Raw genomic sequence first — 18,801 nt, 5'->3', positions numbered from 1 at the left:
ACATATTTGCACTTTTGCTGATACTATCTATTGAATGCTTAACTGACCAGTTTTCGAGGTTTTTTTTAATGAACCACAACCCTGCAATCATGAGTGACCCTCACATGAGTACGACGATTAATGTTCTCAAACAGCCGTTAGCAGGGTTGAAAGTGATTTCACAATGATCCCCTGTCTTGAAAAATCAGAAATGTTTTATTAAAAAAAAATAAGATGAAAACAAAGAACAGCGCGCTAAGCTACTTTATATTGCCGTGAACAACAAAATACCACGATAACAACTGAAAACATTGCTGAATTTAAGCGGGCGCCACACTCTGATTTTAAAAAGAGTATGACCGGATCCCTCTTAAATTTTCGGGCGACATGGAACAAAGCGGCAGAACTACGCCACAGGAAATTTAAGAAAAATCTATTTTCTCTCTCTTCAAATGAAGACTGTTTCTGTTGTTCGATTCAAGATCTCCAATCAAGAAAATGTTAAGAAGCTCCCATTGGTTGCGACTATTGGGTTGGAATACATTTTTATGATCACGTACCGTTTGGGCCTTGACCCGGTGAAGGGGAGCGCGAGCGACTAAAGGCGGGCCAAGTAGCGGTAGGCGATCGACCACGTCAATCCCTACCACCTCATACCGACCCCGCTCATTGTCACGTTTTTGCCAGGATGCGGTGGCCGATACTCTTTCTACTCCCAACTATCGTTATCGCTTACTGCCCTGAGTTTTTCAAGAATCAGGCAAGCACAACTCTATTTGATTTAGTTACACCTATAGCACGAACTTTAGGTTTCAGTTATACGTGATGTTTTAGACAGCATGTTCATGTTTCGATTATTTCGACGGTTCTGTAATTCGTTGCTCAGGACAAGAAGGGCCAATTATGGTTGAACAAATGAAGAAATCACACTTTGAAATTCGAGAACTTACTTTGGAAAACGCTAACATTGTCGAAGTAAGACAATTGGCATTTTTCAGTATGATTCAATGTATTTGTTGCAATATTTGTAGATTGGACCTCGAGCTTTCAAAAATCTCCGCATAAAAAAGTTGGTTCTCGATAAGAACCGAATCAAGGAGCTTCACAAGGACGCTTTTCGAGGATTGGAGAACGTGTTACAAGAATTGTCGATTGCTCAAAACAAACTGACTGAGGTATTTATCTATAGATTTCTTTTAAGGTATACTGCGAAAGAGTAGTTTGCTACTTGAAGTAACATGTTTTAAGATCGTGTAAACATGAAGAAAACTTCCGCTATTTTATTTCGAAGTTAACATCAATATCATTAAAAATAACACTGCATCAAAAAAAAAATTACTTCTTTTGCTTTAAAAGTGACGAAACAAGACACTTGGATGAACGCGAAGTTGGAGCGAACTTTTTTTCGGAAGTTATCTCATGAAAGATACGCGAAGGAACAGGCGCACTGATAGAATCAAGGTCGCAAGGGTCAACGAAGCGGTGCGAATTGGGGTTACTAGAGCTAAACCAGCTACATTCTGCGCTGGCTAGCTATCGCTCGAGTTGCTGTTTTCAAATATTTCATGTATAGGTTCCAACTGATGCTCTTGCTGGATTACGAGCGCTTAACGTTCTAAGTTTGAAGTGCAATAGGATCGGAAATCTAGCCGAACCAATATTCCAAAATCTTACGTCACTAATCGACGTCAACCTCTCATGCAATGAGGTGAGTCCTGTCAAAGTCTCCTGTATATCAAAAAAAGTCGTTGATATTCATTAAGATTTGTGGAATTACTTCAAATGCCTTCGATGGAGTTCGTGCTACACTTCAAAACCTTATTCTCGATATGAACTGTATGGAGAAGTTCCCTGCTGGAGCAGTAACTAATATGGAAAGCTTAATTGCTCTACATCTTAAGTATAACAAGGTACGATTATTAGAATTACTAATGGAGCACTATTGTGAAGTATGACAGATTCGTCCAAGGCCGATATAAGTACGTCAACAAAAACATAGTAACAATCAAGGAAATAATATAAGAACACAGCACAAAGCAAAGGCCTTGAAGACGATAATTATTAGCTTAATTGCTTTTGATCTAACTTTTTGATTATAGAGTATTCTCGATGGACTATTAGCAACTAATAGCCAGATGAAGAAAAGGAGATAACTTCGCTGTCAATTTTCGTGTTACAGATTGACGAGATTGAACAACACCAACTGACCAACTTGTCATCATTGTCGATGCTTTCTTTGAGTAGCAACAATATATCTTCCATTCATCCGTTTGCACTACAAAACACACCTAATCTACGGTATGTGTACCTTGCTGAAAATCAGCTTCATAATTTTGATGTCGGCACTATGGCTCAATTCAAACAAACGCAGGTAAAAATCAAAATATGTCTTTTGTTTATGTAGAATCGACATGATTGAAATATAAAGGTACTTGATCTGGCCTTCAACATGTTATCAGAAATCACAGTGGAGACATTTGCGGGACTAGAAAGCCTACAACATTTGAATCTTGAAAGCAACAACATCAAGGTGACAATTTTTAGCGTAGCAAGCTTCCATTTTGCAAATATGAAGACATTGCCCGTTTTTATTCGCTAAATTTTCTAGACAGTGGCTCCTGGGGCATTCGCAGGAATCCCTCTTTTACTTTTATGGCTGCCGAACAATTGCCTGAGCACAATTAGTCCAGCAACATTCCAAGGAGCATTGTTCCTACGTCAATTATCTCTTGCTAATAACAACATCAAGGACATTGAGGTATGAGACACCTTTTTCTTCTAGCATTACTTCAAAGGAAAATTTGTTAAGACATCCACTAATGGATAGATGCAATAGATAATAGCAATAGTAATCCGTCCTCTTTATTCAGCGATTATTGATCGAAGTATGATTAGTCTAAGAGTAAATAAACAAAATATTGTGATTGCTTTGGTCCTGTCTAGCTTTCATTGACTAATTCACTACATTGCTAAGGTCAAAATTACTTCCAATATGCCCTACAATCTAAAAAAATCTGCAATTTCGTAATCTGTGCGTTTCGGTAGCATGTTGGAACTGTAGTCATACTCTAAAAGCCAACAATCGCGTTTCCAAGTTGGCAGAAAATTGAGTAATCCCTAAGGTGTTAAAGATGACATCTACGCTAAAAAAACAATTTTGGACTGTGCGGACAAGTTTACAGAACTATTTTCAACTACCTGCAAAATTCAGCACACATTTAGGTGATCATAACATATGAATATATCGTGATCATACGTATGGGACCGTTGTAAGATCGTACGGTAAATTGATCTTCTGCTTCATAAAACTGGCTAAAAAAACTAAAACTTGAATTGGCTGTTTGGTAGCATAATGCTTTATGCTCCAATAGGGAATATCTTAATTCATCAAAACAAAAATAAAAAACAACGCATATGAGTGATTTTTTCAAAGCAGCTCACTTTGAGTCAAATGCGCAATTACCATGATTACAGCCTCTTTCGTTCAATCATCTGGCAAACTTGCACACTATCGATCTAGCCAACAACAAAATACAGTCACTACAACAAGGAGCAATTCAAGGAACTGATCATTTAACAGTCCGACTTCAAGGTAAGCATTCTAATATTCAGTTTAAACACTTCCAATGAGATTTTTGTTTAAGAAAATCCCATGGTTTGTTCGCAAGATGGTTTTCATGTTATGAATGGACCTCAAGCCATAAATCTTACAACGGAACCTAACAATATCTGTAAGACCAATTGGCATGACGCAACACCTGATGTGTGCCCTAAGGTATATCGGTAACTTATAAATACTAAGTCAAAGTCTTGTTATGATATGTACTAACCACTATCCTTAGCTAATCTATTGCATAAAGTTAAAGTTAAAATTTAAAGGGCGGGTTAGTGTAGCGGTTACAGGTTCCGCTTCCTGCATAATCGATCGGAGGTTCGAAAAGTTCGCCATAGTGCTCACCAAGCCTTTCATCCCACCGGGGTCGATAAATTGGTACCAGACTTGTCTGGGAGGATAAAAACACTGACTTGACACACCGGCTAGCCACCGCAAGTCATTGTATAGGCCAGTTACACGTTCGTAAACCTCAAACGATTCTGAATTGAAATGAACGTGGGGGCGCATCCCAAGTGGATTGATTAACACCAGAAACTTTAAAGGCATCACCCCACGAATCTGGAGTGGTACGAATTTCAGGTGGAGTATTCGTATACGGGATCGTAGATTAAGGAGAGGGGGGTGACTTCGTCCATTTCTTTCTAATTGCCGCAAAAAACGGCCCGGAAGTGTGGCGCCGCACAAGGCTGGCGCGCTCCAATCAAACTCCTGTAGAAAATAGTGCACTGGAATGCTCGAATCATATCTTCCGGACCGTTTTTACGGCAATTAGGAAGAAATGGACGGAATCACCATTCTCTCCATAATCTACGATCCCGCATACGAATACTCCACCTGAAATTCGTACCACTCCAGATTCGTGGGGTGATGCCTTTAAACTTTTAATTTTAAATACGAAGTAGAATCTTTTTTTTTTCATTCCTCCTAAGTGTGTGAAATATAAACAAATAAATGTCCGTATTTAGGCTCTTTCACGTCCTGCACAACCACCTTGCTGCAATCGAAAACCTGTAACTACAACTACTACGACGACTACAAGCACCACTACGACTACATCAGCCACAACGACGGAAACAACAGCTTCCAGTGATGAAGAAGAGGAAGAAGATGAAGAAGTGATAGGGGAGGAAGCCGATGAGAATCTGGAGGGTCAGTGATAAAGAATGTATGGCCCAAAAGGACTACACTTATTTTACTCCTTATTTGTAGAGGCTGAAGAACCAGTAACGCAAGACTCTACAACGACACAACCTACAACTACGACAACACCAGAAGCAACGACAACAACTACAAAAGCATCAAAGAGAAAAGTAAATAAATAGAGAATATTTTCCTATCCTATTATATCGAATTGATTATATTATATAGTGAGTATAACGCAAAACATTTACACCCTATCAGGTGAATATGGATCGATTTTGGCGACTCTCGCAGAGACCCGTTGCTGGTTCACCGTTCATGCGGCATCAAATCAGCTCTGTATTAAAACCAAAGTACCTTATTACGGTACGTAGTCCTAAATTCATAGAAGAGCTCTGAAAATCCAAGAAAAGCCAATAAGAGTTCAGACTGCTGCGCCTACACGGTACAACGGGCTGCAAGAGGGGGAAGTTCGTGATGAAGAAGACGAAGACGATGGAGCTGAAGAAGTAAGTAGAAAGAATAACTACGATGTTCAATCCCGCCTAACAGGAAAAAGTGCGATGGGCTCATTTCAACGTGCAGTGTAACGTCAACTAATGTTTTGAGTTTTGCGCCCAAATTAAATAACGTGGAAGTCTGCTAGGTTGAATTCATATATGGAAGTTATCGAAGTTGTTTCCAATTATGAATAAATAGGAGGAAGAAGAAGATGAGGATGAAGAAGAAGAGGTAACAACCAAGAAATACTCCCGCAGAATCCCAGCACGAGTGCGAGAACGACAACGGATGCTCAACAAGATGCCACCATGGCTGCAAACATCTTCCAAGGGAAAGAGTCCAGAGCCAGAGGAAGAATTTAACGAGGTGTCCCCTACATATACAATTAAGTCAATCGTTTAAAAATTAAGCGAATTATGTTTCCAGGACGGAGAAACAGAAACAGTACAAGTCGATCAACACGTAAAGCATTAGATCTTGTAAAACTTTGTGCTATCTCTTCTTTATGTGTCTCTCCTATTCAGAAGGAAATCTCATTACGTGTCACATTTCATTGAGGTCAATGTTTTCTGTTAGTTTCTTATAAGACTACGCCGAATTAATCTTCTAAAAACACATTCCGTTAGTTTACCTGATAAACATTCTAAAATATTTTCTGTGACTGCTGGGCAATTGTCATAAGGTGAAGGCATCGCTCCCATTGTCAACAAAATGTTCGCTCGTGCCTATACAGTACATATGCAAATAAGTAACACGACTTAATAATATCGTGTAAACAGTACATACCTGTTTGATAGCGAGCAACACTGCTACAGTGGGCGAAGGAACACTTCTTTCAGAATTAAAATGTTTCTGATCCTCTGCTAACATGTCAAAAAAGTCTGACAACGAAGATGCCAGCCTCGTCAACTGAAACTAGTTATGCTTTTAGAGGTTACGACACTCTACATACAAACATATTTTCAAAGCCAATATTCACATCAAAGTGATAATGAAAAAGAACTTGAAAACAAGATTATTTTCAAAACATTCAAGTAATAACAGAGACCTCCGAAGCATAGGTGCGATAGTCGGAGCCGGTGCTCTGACCTCCTTCACTTTTTTTTTGGCGAAATTACCCCCTTCACTTTGGGCGGTTGGCGAAAGAACCCTCTTCACTCGAGTTGCCGCGCACGAGCTAAACCCCTTTCACCCGAGGAGGATCCGGCTTCTCCCTATTGTACCTATGCTCCGAAGGAACAAAATGAATATTTTCTTCCGGTGGAGTAGTGATCTTGCTCATTAATGCCGACTTCCTACATTTTTAACAGCCATACTGGAAAATGGAAAAAGTGTCTGCAGTGTGCATAAGGATTTGAGCAATAGAATCCAGATCTGAGAGTTGCTTACACCTTCTTTTAAAGGCAGCATACCACGAATCTGAGGTGATGCGGATTTCAACGCCCCACCCCTTGCGCCGCCTCCGCCCTGCGATTCGTCGAAAACCAATTCAGGGACCGGCTGTTTGCAGTGATTCAGGGAGAGATGAGCGTAACCACCCCGGTCTCCATGATCTACGACCCCGTATACGGATACTCCACCTGAAATTCGTACCACCCCAGATTCGTGGTACGCTGCCTTTAAATTGGCATCACAAATTCTCTTCTCTTAATCATTGATTCTTGCAAAACCCGTACTAAATGTCGATTTTAACACAGCACATATCGACACACAGGATATTTTTTGCAGAACTTGACAGCTTACTACAACAGCCCTATCATTTGCACTATAAAACCTTTTAATCGAAATCGTACAGAAATTAGCAGTTCCCGCATTTTCAAACTTACATAAAAATACCATTTGCTCTATTAAAATTGCTGCATTTTAAATCACTCCATTTAAAACCTCTGAAAAGGTGGATTGGTAACAGTGTTTCTATGGAAAAAGTTCATGGTCTCTAGGCAGAAGAAACAAGCAACAATTCTACATAAAAGAAACACAAGATAATAAATAAAAAGATTGTGATCTTCTACTAGTACGTTATATATTAAATGTTCTGTTTATCCATTAGAAAGACTTCATTTTCAGAAAGACTACATCTTCTTTGGCCAATATTTTCTAATCGAGAATGAACAGCATCTTAGCAGAAGGTTGTTCAAAAGCGAAAGAAACGTATATTTAATTAGTAAAGAATCCAAACTGTATTACATAAACTAACCTGAATAAATTGAAAATGATCAACGACAGCACTGATCTGAGTGGTTGGTTCCACGTATATGTTCACTTGTTCTGCGCTGTTTAGAATGGCACCGGAGAAACAAACCTGCAATTCTCATAAAATTACAAAAGACATCCCCAAAAGTTGGCCGACTATTGGTCATTCGATATATTGCGAGGTCAAAAGGGCATGAAGCATGGCACAATTGCGTAAGCGGCTGCGCTCGATGCGGCGCGGTGGAGATAGCTGCTGGAATCGAGGTGGGACCATGGCTAACTACAGCCGCGAACAGTGATAGTATGGGGTCCTCACTCGATCCTAACCGTTACGCTTCTCCGCAGCGCTTCGAGTGCAGCCGCTTACGCAACTGCCCCGTGCTTCATTTCGTTTTGACTCTGCTATACTTATCTATTTTTCCTACATCATTCACAATTCCCTAAGAATCCAGTCTTCCAAAAATCTACTCCTGTGAAGGTATGGGCGTTTATGTGATGTACTTTGATAGAATCCCAGTGTTACATTGTTTAGACCTGTTAAACAACATGGATACGCAGAAAAAAAGTTAATATGCAAAGAAAATAATCGACGCTATAGTGAAAAAATCAGCAACCTCTTACTGCTTCAGAAAGAGGCATGAATACTTCGAGAATTTTCGCACAAAATTAAAAATTCTCGTCTCCACTCCGTGGTAAATAAAATCCGAAGAAGGATCACTGTTAATTGGGCAAAAAAAAAAACGACAACAGAGAGTAGACATTTACTTCTGTTAATAAAAAAAAAACATATTCCTTAACCTCGTGGAACATTTTGTGCACTATATTCCTACACATTCATCATTAGACGATAGCACTTACGTCTGAAATGACAGGAAGTGACTTGGTGTTCGGACCGTGATCAGTATCAACCCAAGCTGGTGATGTTCGTAGCCACAACAGCTCGCTCACTGAAGCAAATAGTAAAGATTATTGAATATTCGAAATCCTGCAGATTCATGAGAAATTACATACCTCCAGTTGGATTTTCTGCACCGACCAGTTGCATCAAATCACCAATCAATGTTGATCGCCCACCGAGAAGCTCCGAGTTTGCTACATAACTGATTGTAGCCTTACTGAGCATTTCAAACGGCTTGAATATATCACTGTCGAACGTTGTGTTTGACAAAGAAAGTGCAGAGAACGAAATTAATAGGCGAAGAGGAAAGCGCCGATCATTCGATGACGGAGATGGAAAATGAATTATCACCTTCAAAATAAATAATACTTTGTTGTTCATATAGAAGTTGACTTCAATACCTTCGGCATAAGCAAATCTATTCGTATGTCTGAGTGTGGAATAGGTTCCATGTTAACCCCAAGAGATTGTTCCTGAACGAAGTTTTCGCATATTTGGTGATTTCACTACCTCGAAGTTTAGGAACTTCACATACGAAAGCAGTAGCGAGGTTGTGCACTATGTAAAGACACCATCGCAATGTTCTTTTATCAAACAGAATAGAAAACGGACCAAGCTGAAGGAAGCTCGCAGGTGATGGAACTGAATGTCAAAATTTAACCAGTCATCTTTTTAAAAGAAACAATCATCCAGACCTGGGAGAGAATTTGACATCGGATGGACGAAATTCGCGAACTCGAAATGAACAATGTACTGATCGTTCGGCAACGACCGCGAATGCCTAAACACATCTTTTCAGGTATGTCAACAATAACAGAGGTTTGATGAAAGAAAAAAAAATATGTGGTTGCAGTAATCTCACAAGCGCTGCAGATATATTTCGAGAGTGGGCTACAATTTGATTTGCATGTATATTTACAACAGATAATTCTTAATTCATTTCAAAAAGAAACTGAATACGCAGAAATTCCCAACATTTTAGAGTAGTTCGCAGCAGTAAAAGTATAAACAGAAGAATGCGAGAGCAGTCATAAACAATTCCACACCTCGAATTTATTGGGTTGGTGCAAAATTAATTTCGGTCTCGAGATATGGGTGAACGGAAAATTTTTTACCCTAATTATTTCGTCTCAAGGCAGACAACACGGACCGTTTTGTAGGTTTTTTATGCTCTTTCAAATGCATATATATATATATATATATATATATATATATATATATATATATATATATATATATATATATATATATATATATATGTAGCTGTCGCTCTATTTTTTTTTCACCCGGCCTTTTCCTGGGCTCCGAAAAATCATGCACCGACGCGACTATCGAGTCATCACGCTTTACGAATTTAATTTGGGACACTCCGCGGCACAAGCATCTCGTAACCTTAACAGGGCTTTTGGGTCAGACTGTCCTTGCGAACGGACAGTGGAACTCTGGTTTCAAAAATTCGTTTCTAGCGATTTTGATCTCGAAAAAAAAACCGGGGCAGGTCGTCGCTTGGTAATGAAGGTCTGGAGAGAGCCGTGGAAGAAAATCCGGAGACTAAAACAAGGACGTCAGCAGAAGATCTGGGCATACATCATACTACAGTAGTTAGACATTTGGCCGACATTGGCAAGATGAAGATGTCAAAGAGGGTGCCTCAGGAGCTGACCGAAGAGTAGTGTCTGGCACATTACGGCACGTGTTCTAACCTATTGATTCGGCTTAAAAATAAGCCGTTACTTAGTCATGTTATAACTGTAGATGAAAAGGGGGTTATTTACGATAACAGGTAACCTGGAATTGTGTGGGTAGATAAGGACGTCCCTCCAAACAATTTTCCTAAACCCGATCCTCACCCCAAAGAAGTCATGCTTACAATTTGGTGGTGCTGTAAGGGTTTAATCCACTAAAGCTTCATGCAACCAGGCCAGACAATTACAGCAGAGCCCTACTGCTGTGATTTAGAGCATATGTATGAAAAGTTGCAGAAATTGTGGCCGGCAATGGTGAATAGAGGAGAGCCGATTCTGCTGCAAGACAACTCACAAATCACCCAGCCAAAATTAACCCATTTGGGTATAGAAATTCTCCCTCACTCACCGTATCCCCCAGACCTTTCCCCAACAGACTCACTTTGTTCGAGCTCTTAATTCACATTTGCATCAGCGACAGTTCACTAATTCAGACGATGTTAGAAGTGCTTTCCATAATTTTGTTGATTCCTGTAATCTCAGCTTTTATACTAAAGGCTTAAATTTATTACGAGTTCGTTGGACAAGATGTGTAGATTCTGATGGTTTTTATTTCGATTAATAAAGTTGTGTTTAAGCTGAATTAAAGCAATTTGAAGTATGCGGTCCGTTTCCGGAATTAATTACGCACCAACCTAACATGACCGCTAATGTGTTTTATGTGAAAGCGTTTTCGTTCCTTCTCAGTTTTTCTGGTTCTATGGAGTATAGAACTGGCATCATACGTAAAGATTTCACAAACAAAGAGGAATGGAGAGGCGGAAGCGATCGTTGGCAGCTTACCCAAAATGTGACTGTTTTTGAGACTCCTTGCTAATGTTCCACTAAGAGACACTACTAATAAGGGTTCTTGATATGCCGAAAGCTACATTCATGCTTTGCGCTATGCAAAAGGATATGAAAAAAACAGCAAAGATAAATGTTCTCTATCTTCTTTCAAAGCCAGAGGAATTTTTTTTGGAATTGTTACAGGAATAACTGACAGCTAAAAAGGAAAATGGAAATACAAATTGGAAACAAATACACAAGCAAGAAAAATACTAACAAATACTAAAAACAAAAATACTAACTACAAAAAAAAAAAAACAAAAGAAATACGTACCGATCGCTAGTGAACATATTCTGAAGGCTATCTCTCTTTGAGCTTGCATCAGAAACACATTGTATTATGAGGTCATGAATTCGGAGCACAACATTGAAAGACAGCAATTGTGGCCAACACCGCATTAATCTGGTTTGCAAAGCTTCATCTGTAAAGAATGAGGGCCGATAACGAGAAAATTAATGAACAAAGAAGAGTAGAAGCACAAAATTGAGATCACTGAACAGCAAACCTGTTTCAGTACAGAACTTTGAGAACTGTTTTTCAAGCCTTGTATCGATCCACCGAGAGAAGTCATTTGGTGCAGAATAGCGAGGCCAATTTCTCCTCAAATCAAAACTGTTCTTAACCAAATATGCATAGAGGTAAGTAGCCAGAACTTGTAAAAGAAACTACCGATCGGATGAAGCGAGAGTTCTTGGATAAATGTCAACGAGGACTCTATAGAGTGTTACCTGCATTGCGCCGCTTTCAATGTCCCATCCAGGTGGATAGGCTAGAACAAACGCTACTCTTCCTTCCTTCAACTGATGTTCCACAACAATAACACCTACTTATATTAGAATGGGCATCATCACAGAGATGGAGATCGACTTTCTTGATATGTAAATGATGAGAGGTTTGATCAAAGTCGAAAGCTCGGAAGACGTTAGATACAGTTGCGGTCTGACCATTTGGTGTAAGTGATTCCACGGGTTTTGTTGGTAATGTAGCCACCTCAATGAAAGCATATCTTAGTAAAAAAAAAGGAAATATTACCTGTGAATGAAATGAAGTGAGTACACACCGGTGGGTACTCTTTTTCACATTGTCGAACTAGACTCATCAAATATGAAGAAAATGCAATGGCAGACCGCAGTTGTGGTAAGGTTGCAACCCATAAAATATCATCAAGAAGCATGTGAATTTGAGCATTTTCAACAGACCCATCTGAAAAAAAGAGGAAGTAGGAGAACACTATGAAAGTACAATGAAGTAAGCATTAGATATGTAAAACTAGTTAACTACGATAAAACTCAAACAAATCACCAATAGTGTTCTTTTTGAGCGTAACCCTGATTTTACCACCGCTAGTGATTAGCCGTAGAGGGGCATTGACTGTACATCGTTTCTCGTTCCTATCTGTTTTCGCCGATGCTTCGATACGAAGCAGATGCCAAGAAATCTAAATAAGTAGAAGTAAATGTGAATTGCTGTGGGAGCGTCGCCGCCTTTAAAAACACAATTACTGGCGATTATATATGAGCTTCAAGCTACAATGTTAGTCTTGAAATGAATTGTATTTTCACTGCTTCGAGTGAGTCATAATTGTTCGGTAGTTTATCTTTGATCCCAAAAATGATGCTCGTTTTAACACTCTGGTATTCGAGAAACTCTGACAATCTGAGGTGGTGTCCTGATTACCACCTGACTTTGAAGTTTCTACCCTTTCATAGACGGCTCGTTGTGGACTATTCATCACCTATATCCGCATTAATGGGTGTCATAGTATTCAAAGGTACAAGAAACATGTCCCTAGAGTCTCTGTACAAGTGATAAAAACAACGCACGAAAGATCACATTAAATTAAATACTTCTGAGCTTCTCAATTCGTAACTACAGATAAAACTGCAATTATTTCCAGAGTTTTAAAGATCAGAAAGTGGAGAACTTTGAGCATTTTTGCAGGTTGAAGGAAAGAAACAGTTGCACGACTTCGAAACGAAGATTTTAGTTGTGTAGTGAATGTCTACGTGGAAATACAGCCATACTAACGTTCCCAGTTCATATGTGAGGGCGCTTTGGGACAGATCGAAAACGACTGCACACCGGGCATTAGACAGCCAGTGGTCCCTCCGCAAACCTAAAAGATTTTTTGATTCGAGCGAACTCCAACAGTAACTGAAGCGCATGAAAATGATGCAATTATTTTGATCAGAATTCTGAAACAGCGGGCATAAGAGAAACCATGAGTCATTCTCATATTCTGAAAACAATGCATGATTTCATTAACCCAACAGCCAGTATAATTTGTAGAATATATTGACATGGAAGTAGTAGACTCCAGATCAGTAGATCCAGAGACCGATGCGTTGCAACCACTGCGATACCTTGTTAGCAACTAGCACCCACACATTACTGCAATTCTTGGGACAAATATGATATCACCAAATACATTTATAACCGGATATTCTACTAATAAAGTAGTTAAGTTAAAGGAAGCATACCACGGATCTGAAGTGGTGCGGATTTCAGGTGGAGTATCCGTATACGGGGTCGTAAATTATGGAGACCGCGGTGGTTCCCATCATCTCTCCCTGCGTCACTGCAAACAGCGGCCTCCAGAATGCTGTTTTGTACAACGCCATCTACTGCAACGCTCCACTCTTTGCGCCGCCTCCGCCCTGCGATTCGTCGAAAATCAATTCGCACTGCCCCGATAGGCAGTAAGGGACGCTACGCGTGCAAGAATGGCGCGCTGCAATAGAAGGCATCGTACAAAACAGCATTCAGAGGTCGGCTGCTTGCAGTGATTCAGGGAGAGATGAGCGGAACCACCCCGGTCTCCATAATCCACGACCCCGTCGTACTCATGGATACTCCACCTGGAAGATTCGTGGTATGCTGCTTTTAAGTTAATTAAGGACTAGTTAAAACAGGTGGATAAATCTGACAAACCTGCTTGAAGATAAGTGCTCTATTAATAACTGTACAGTTTATACGAGTCTGCCTCAAGTCCTGAGCGGCTTGCCATCCTGGTGTCCTACTTTCAACTGACAGCCTCGACAACTGCACATAGAAGAAAATTACGTCAAAAATTCCATCCAAACAAAGTACAAGTGAAGGACTACCATAAACGATCCTCCAAACGCATCGGAGTCAAAGTTAATTTCGACGGTATTAATGTACAACGACAAGCCTTCCACGACCTTGTCCGCGAACCCATACGACGAATTTTCGGAGAGACCACTATTTGAAATTTATATAATATAAGTCATTAGTTAACTTGTATAAAAGGTTGATAGTGCACGATAGAGTTTTTAGTAAACGAGAACTCATCATATTCCTCACCTTGCAGGACGGTCTGTCTTCTTATGCGGAGGTTCGCCGGTGAGCACAGCATTAACATTGATTTCATCGATGAACTGAAAAGTAGCGCTAGAGCTGTCGATTAAAGACAGAACATTTGAATTAAGCTGCATGTCTCTCCATAGAATAAAAACTTAAGTATAGAAAACTTACTATCACCACAGGAGCACTTTTCAATTTTGTCCAAGGTACGCTTACGGTAACCCCTACGCAGAACGCTTGCCTAATTCGAAGCCATGGAGGAAGTTCCTTAAAGGAAATAATCCCGTCTTTGAAGAGTTGGCATACTCCAACAGACTGTTCAACACCGAAGACTGCATCTTTTTCTTAAAAGCAGCATATCACGAAATCGACGATGTAATGGTCTCTGTGGGACAGTATAGAGTTTGAAATGTAGATTACGAGTATAAGCTCAGTTACCACTGTTAGCCTTCAATCCCTCAGGCGTGAGAACCGTCTCAGTTCCCAGGAGGTACGTGAGAACGCACCATCTTAGTGCACGCTCCGTTCCCTCAGGATTCATTGGTTTTACTTAGAAAGGATACTGAGGAGACATCAATGATTTTCGGCCGCCGACTCGTGGAAGCGGCGCGTTCTAACGTACCTAAAGCCGTATTACACGCCGTTTTTCAGAACGATTAAGAACAGTGAACCATAGCCACACCCATACTCGTAATCCAGAACCAAAATGAATGTTGTCCTACAGAGACCCCGATATCGTCAATTTCGTGATATGCTGCATTTGAACTACCCCTTCGTGATAAGCGTGAGAAAAACGTTGCAAAATTGCTTTCTGAGAAACACAACGATTAGCTAGACAAACCAGGACATCCGTGAGAACTTCCTCATTGATTTCAATGAATTCGAGTTTGCTTTTCCCCTTCAAAACATCCAAAGATATCTTGTCTGGATTGAGATTTCGAGCAAATCTGAAAAAAATGAAAGATCATTAACTTTAACCGTTATCCGCTAGCCAATAGCTTTAACTGGGTAATATTAGATTCAGCGGCTGGTAGAAGATTCTAAACGTTTTCAGACGCTACTGGCACAGGAAAACAACATGGTTCCTCCATGTCAGAGTTTACATACAAGTAGTTCAGCTTCTGAAAAGGAATAGCTAAAGACAATCTTTTATAGGTGGTAGCAAGGCTTCAGCAGTGCAAATGCGACATACAGAATCAATAAGCGATTCTTCGGAAACGTCCCTCCCCATTCAATGGTGCACCGTTCCTATTTTGTACACATTTGGGGCAGACTATAAAAATGTATAACATTTGTAGCCGAACCGTCCTTCATCGCAGGGGAACTCATGGAGGATAAAGTAAAGAGCACGGCGGTGATCAATCCCTATGGAATGCACTCACGCGTTCCACTTCAGTTCAGAATCGTTTGATGTTTATGAAAGTAAGTGCGGTCTTACAATGACTAGCGGTGGTGTCGATGTTTTTGTCCTACTAGGAAAATCTGGTTGCAGTTTGTCAACGGATGGACAAAAGGCTTGCTCGGCGCTAAGGCCGTCTCGAACCGTCGACCATTCGAGCAGTCACAGCTGAAACTGTTACCGCTTGCGCTACACCCGCTCAGAAATCGTAATTGTTGAAGATTGCAAAGTATGGGTGGACGAATTGGTAAGAAGTAGCATCAATAGCAGAAATGCATCCAGTTTTTGGCTTCTGAAACTTGTAATAATTTTTGGTTGAATTACGTTTAGGAATAAAATATCATATACTTTAGTCCGATATAAAGTCAAAATCAGTTCTAGCTTCTCTTTCAACATACCTTGTAGGAAAAAGAACAATCAAAATCAGTTTTAGCTTCTATTTCAACATGTCTTTTAGGAAAAAGAACAATCAAAATCAGTTTTAGCTTCTCTTTCAACATACCTTGTAGGAAAAAGAACAACTCTTGGAGCCGCTATCACATCACTTGCTCCATTGTGCCAGATAGCAGGACTCAGAACTACCATATAATATCAAGGACACCTAACAGTTAGATAGGCAACATTTTTACTTCATTTCACAAAAGACCCTTCAAAACATCCGTTTTCATCTTCGATCCTGCGAGAGTATGAGCTTTTTCAACTTCAACTAAAACAGTTTTGCTGTCTGAATAATTTCTCTATTGTACCTTTGTCTGTTTGGCAAGCACTAGCAAACCAAAACTACCTAGGAAGCAGAGGCAGCGGTCTTAAATAGACAATTCGACAAATACAAGAATATTAGTAACCTTAACAACTTATAATCAGGTAAGAAAACCACTCTGTACTACATATCTTGTATCCGATCCAAGCCCAGTAATAAAAACATCTTGGTTCATTTTCTTTCTGCTCATCCACTTCATATGAAGAAAGCTGTGCTTAACAACATGTTCCGCACGGCAAGAACCGTTTATAGTGGACCTGAGGAGAGAGAGGAATCGTTAACTTTGGCTCACGAAATTGCTGTTTCGAATGGTTATGAAATCCGAACGTCTGAAACGAGACGATACCGAAGTGAACGAGCACGGCAATTGGAAAACCCCACCGCAGATAAGATACCTCTCTGCCTTCCTTACATCTCCGATGAAATGAGCGCTGGCATTAGGCAGTGTCTGAGGAGACAAACTTGGATAGCTCCGTTTCGGTCGTTGAAATACCACCGAAGTTCTGAATCGTTTGTACGATACCATCTGTACGACACCGAACTGTATTATTTGTCCCAGTAGGCCAGGAGACTGCTTCAGATCCGGGGTAATCTACCCGATTTCTTGCACGAACTGTGGCGACGAGTATTTCGGTGAACGGCACGACCGCTGTATGCCCGCATCAAAGAGCACGTGAACGGCAAAAATAGGTTACGAGAATGGACACCTTTAGGTGCCCATAGAACCAAAAACACGACGGAGCCGATTTTGAAATTAGAGTACAAATCTTAGCGCACGAATCTAAAACGTTGGCTCGAAAATCGCTGGAGGCATTTTGGATCCAGTCCAAAACCCTAAAATGAAGCACAGGGGCGAATGTCTGTCGATGACACGGGAACTCGCGCCATATCTCGAATGGTTCCTCTGATCCGAATGTGACATTCGAACCATTCGCCCTCGTGATCGACCAGTCAGCGGTCCATGATGGGCGTCTCCGATCTAAGGTGAGCATTCAGTGTAGTCGCTAAATTGGTGATTGAAAGTAGGCGTGGAGTTTATCAGTTTAGTTGTGGAGATGTTGGTCGTTTAAATTGTAGATTGAATATCGCCCTTTTCAAGCTCTGAAGAAGGCGATATAGCGGAAACGTTAGCCAATAAATTTATTTAACAACCTCGTGTACAGCTTGTCAAACTCGATACTACATATCTTATTGTTTGTCCTACTATAGGCGAAAGATAATGACATACCATAGCAAATAATATCGTGGAAATGAATAGATTGTTTGTTTACAAAACCAAATAGAATCCCATCGACATTTGCTGAAATCCCTATTTTCATATAATCATCCTCGTAGAGTATGGGAATATAAAAATTCGATTTCGATCAAAGCAGTAGCTCGGCTGCTTTTCCAGAGTGGTCGAGGCCGCCACGCAACAGTGCACGATGGTTTTATCGGGATTACAATCAGCGAAGATTTTTCGCAGATCGATTACAACAGTATATAGCAGATGATACAAAATAACATGCTTCCACATTCCCAGATCTTGATTACAAGGATGTTTTAAACAGTTTCGAGAGAGTTCTAACCGCGACTATCCAATGATAACCTATTCTCAGTTAAGCGCGCGGAAACAGTTTGTCGATGGGCCCTCCACAGTACAATCTGTGATAAAGCTGCAATATTCTAGTTCACCGAAAAGATTTCTTCGATACTCAAGGCATTTCCGCACACTTCCTTATTCTTCTTGAAACGGCAAAACTATTTTGCCCATTGTTGAAAGCAAATGATTGAATTAAAATAGGATATAACATGCGCTCAGGTAACCGGTACACACGAAATCACAAAACGTGAGAGATTGAGGACGAAAAAAACATATAAAATGGATGACTGAGGACCTTACTTGGATAGATGCTTGATAATTTGATTCTTTAAGATGCTAGTCATGACTGATCGTCATCCGTGAGGAGAGTATTCCGCCGAATGCTGCGTGAGAAAACCGTCTCCTATAAAGTAGCCACCAATCAGTGAAGCATTGATTAAAGCCCGTGAGCGCGCATAGAGATGCAACAGTATGAATAGATAGAAACAACTGATTCACGCGTATATTTGTTAAGTCCAAAAAACACAAGCATAAAAAACATATGCATCCACGCCACGGCGAAAGCGAAAAGAGAATCATGCAGGTCACACCCTGGAAAAGTCGTCTGTTGAGTACTTTAGGCGTCGTATATGCCGTTTCGTATGCAGTCTACACATACGCAAGCGCTTACGATATACCAAAGCAGTATTTTCTGATTTTGGAAGCGCAAAAGTTCGACCTTTCTTGAATCTTGACAAAGTGACTGCTACGAGTTTGAAGCAAGAGCCAACATTGTCGGCTTATTCCGCAGGGAGAGTACACCACAGTGGATGACTCGAAGAAGTCATCCACTGTG

General features: G+C 40.3%; 2 protein-coding genes across 2 annotated transcripts; one reads left to right on the top strand and one right to left on the bottom strand.

Moving 5' to 3' along the window:
* Positions 1–667: 667 nt before the first annotated feature.
* On the top strand, positions 668–5,710 carry RB195_021987 (uncharacterized protein; the record flags this gene model as incomplete). Its single annotated transcript, XM_064208958.1, has 16 exons — positions 668–739; positions 814–954; positions 1,011–1,154; positions 1,553–1,687; positions 1,743–1,889; positions 2,159–2,350; positions 2,408–2,509; positions 2,588–2,737; positions 3,454–3,571; positions 3,624–3,754; positions 4,561–4,744; positions 4,805–4,905; positions 4,997–5,101; positions 5,164–5,244; positions 5,435–5,602; positions 5,663–5,710. The coding sequence occupies 16 exons, from the start codon at positions 668–670 to the stop codon at positions 5,708–5,710; spliced, it is 2,019 nt and encodes a 672-aa protein (XP_064064839.1).
* Positions 5,711–5,779: 69 nt separating this feature from the next.
* RB195_021986 (uncharacterized protein) lies at positions 5,780–18,310 on the bottom strand (the record flags this gene model as incomplete). Its single annotated transcript, XM_064208957.1, has 21 exons — positions 5,780–5,805; positions 5,868–5,961; positions 6,023–6,145; positions 7,434–7,538; positions 8,288–8,376; positions 8,441–8,678; positions 8,729–8,800; positions 8,863–8,969; positions 9,023–9,108; positions 11,175–11,322; positions 11,407–11,501; positions 11,571–11,670; positions 11,729–11,891; positions 11,962–12,104; positions 12,204–12,339; positions 13,833–13,943; positions 14,006–14,123; positions 14,226–14,299; positions 14,397–14,492; positions 15,067–15,172; positions 18,267–18,310. The coding sequence occupies 21 exons, from the start codon at positions 18,308–18,310 to the stop codon at positions 5,780–5,782; spliced, it is 2,274 nt and encodes a 757-aa protein (XP_064064838.1).
* Positions 18,311–18,801: the final 491 nt, after the last annotated feature.

Source organism: Necator americanus, chromosome X (assembly GCF_031761385.1).
Source record: "Necator americanus strain Aroian chromosome X, whole genome shotgun sequence".
Taxonomy (NCBI): domain Eukaryota; kingdom Metazoa; phylum Nematoda; class Chromadorea; order Rhabditida; family Ancylostomatidae; genus Necator; species Necator americanus.
This window is presented reverse-complemented; position numbering and strand designations above follow the sequence as displayed.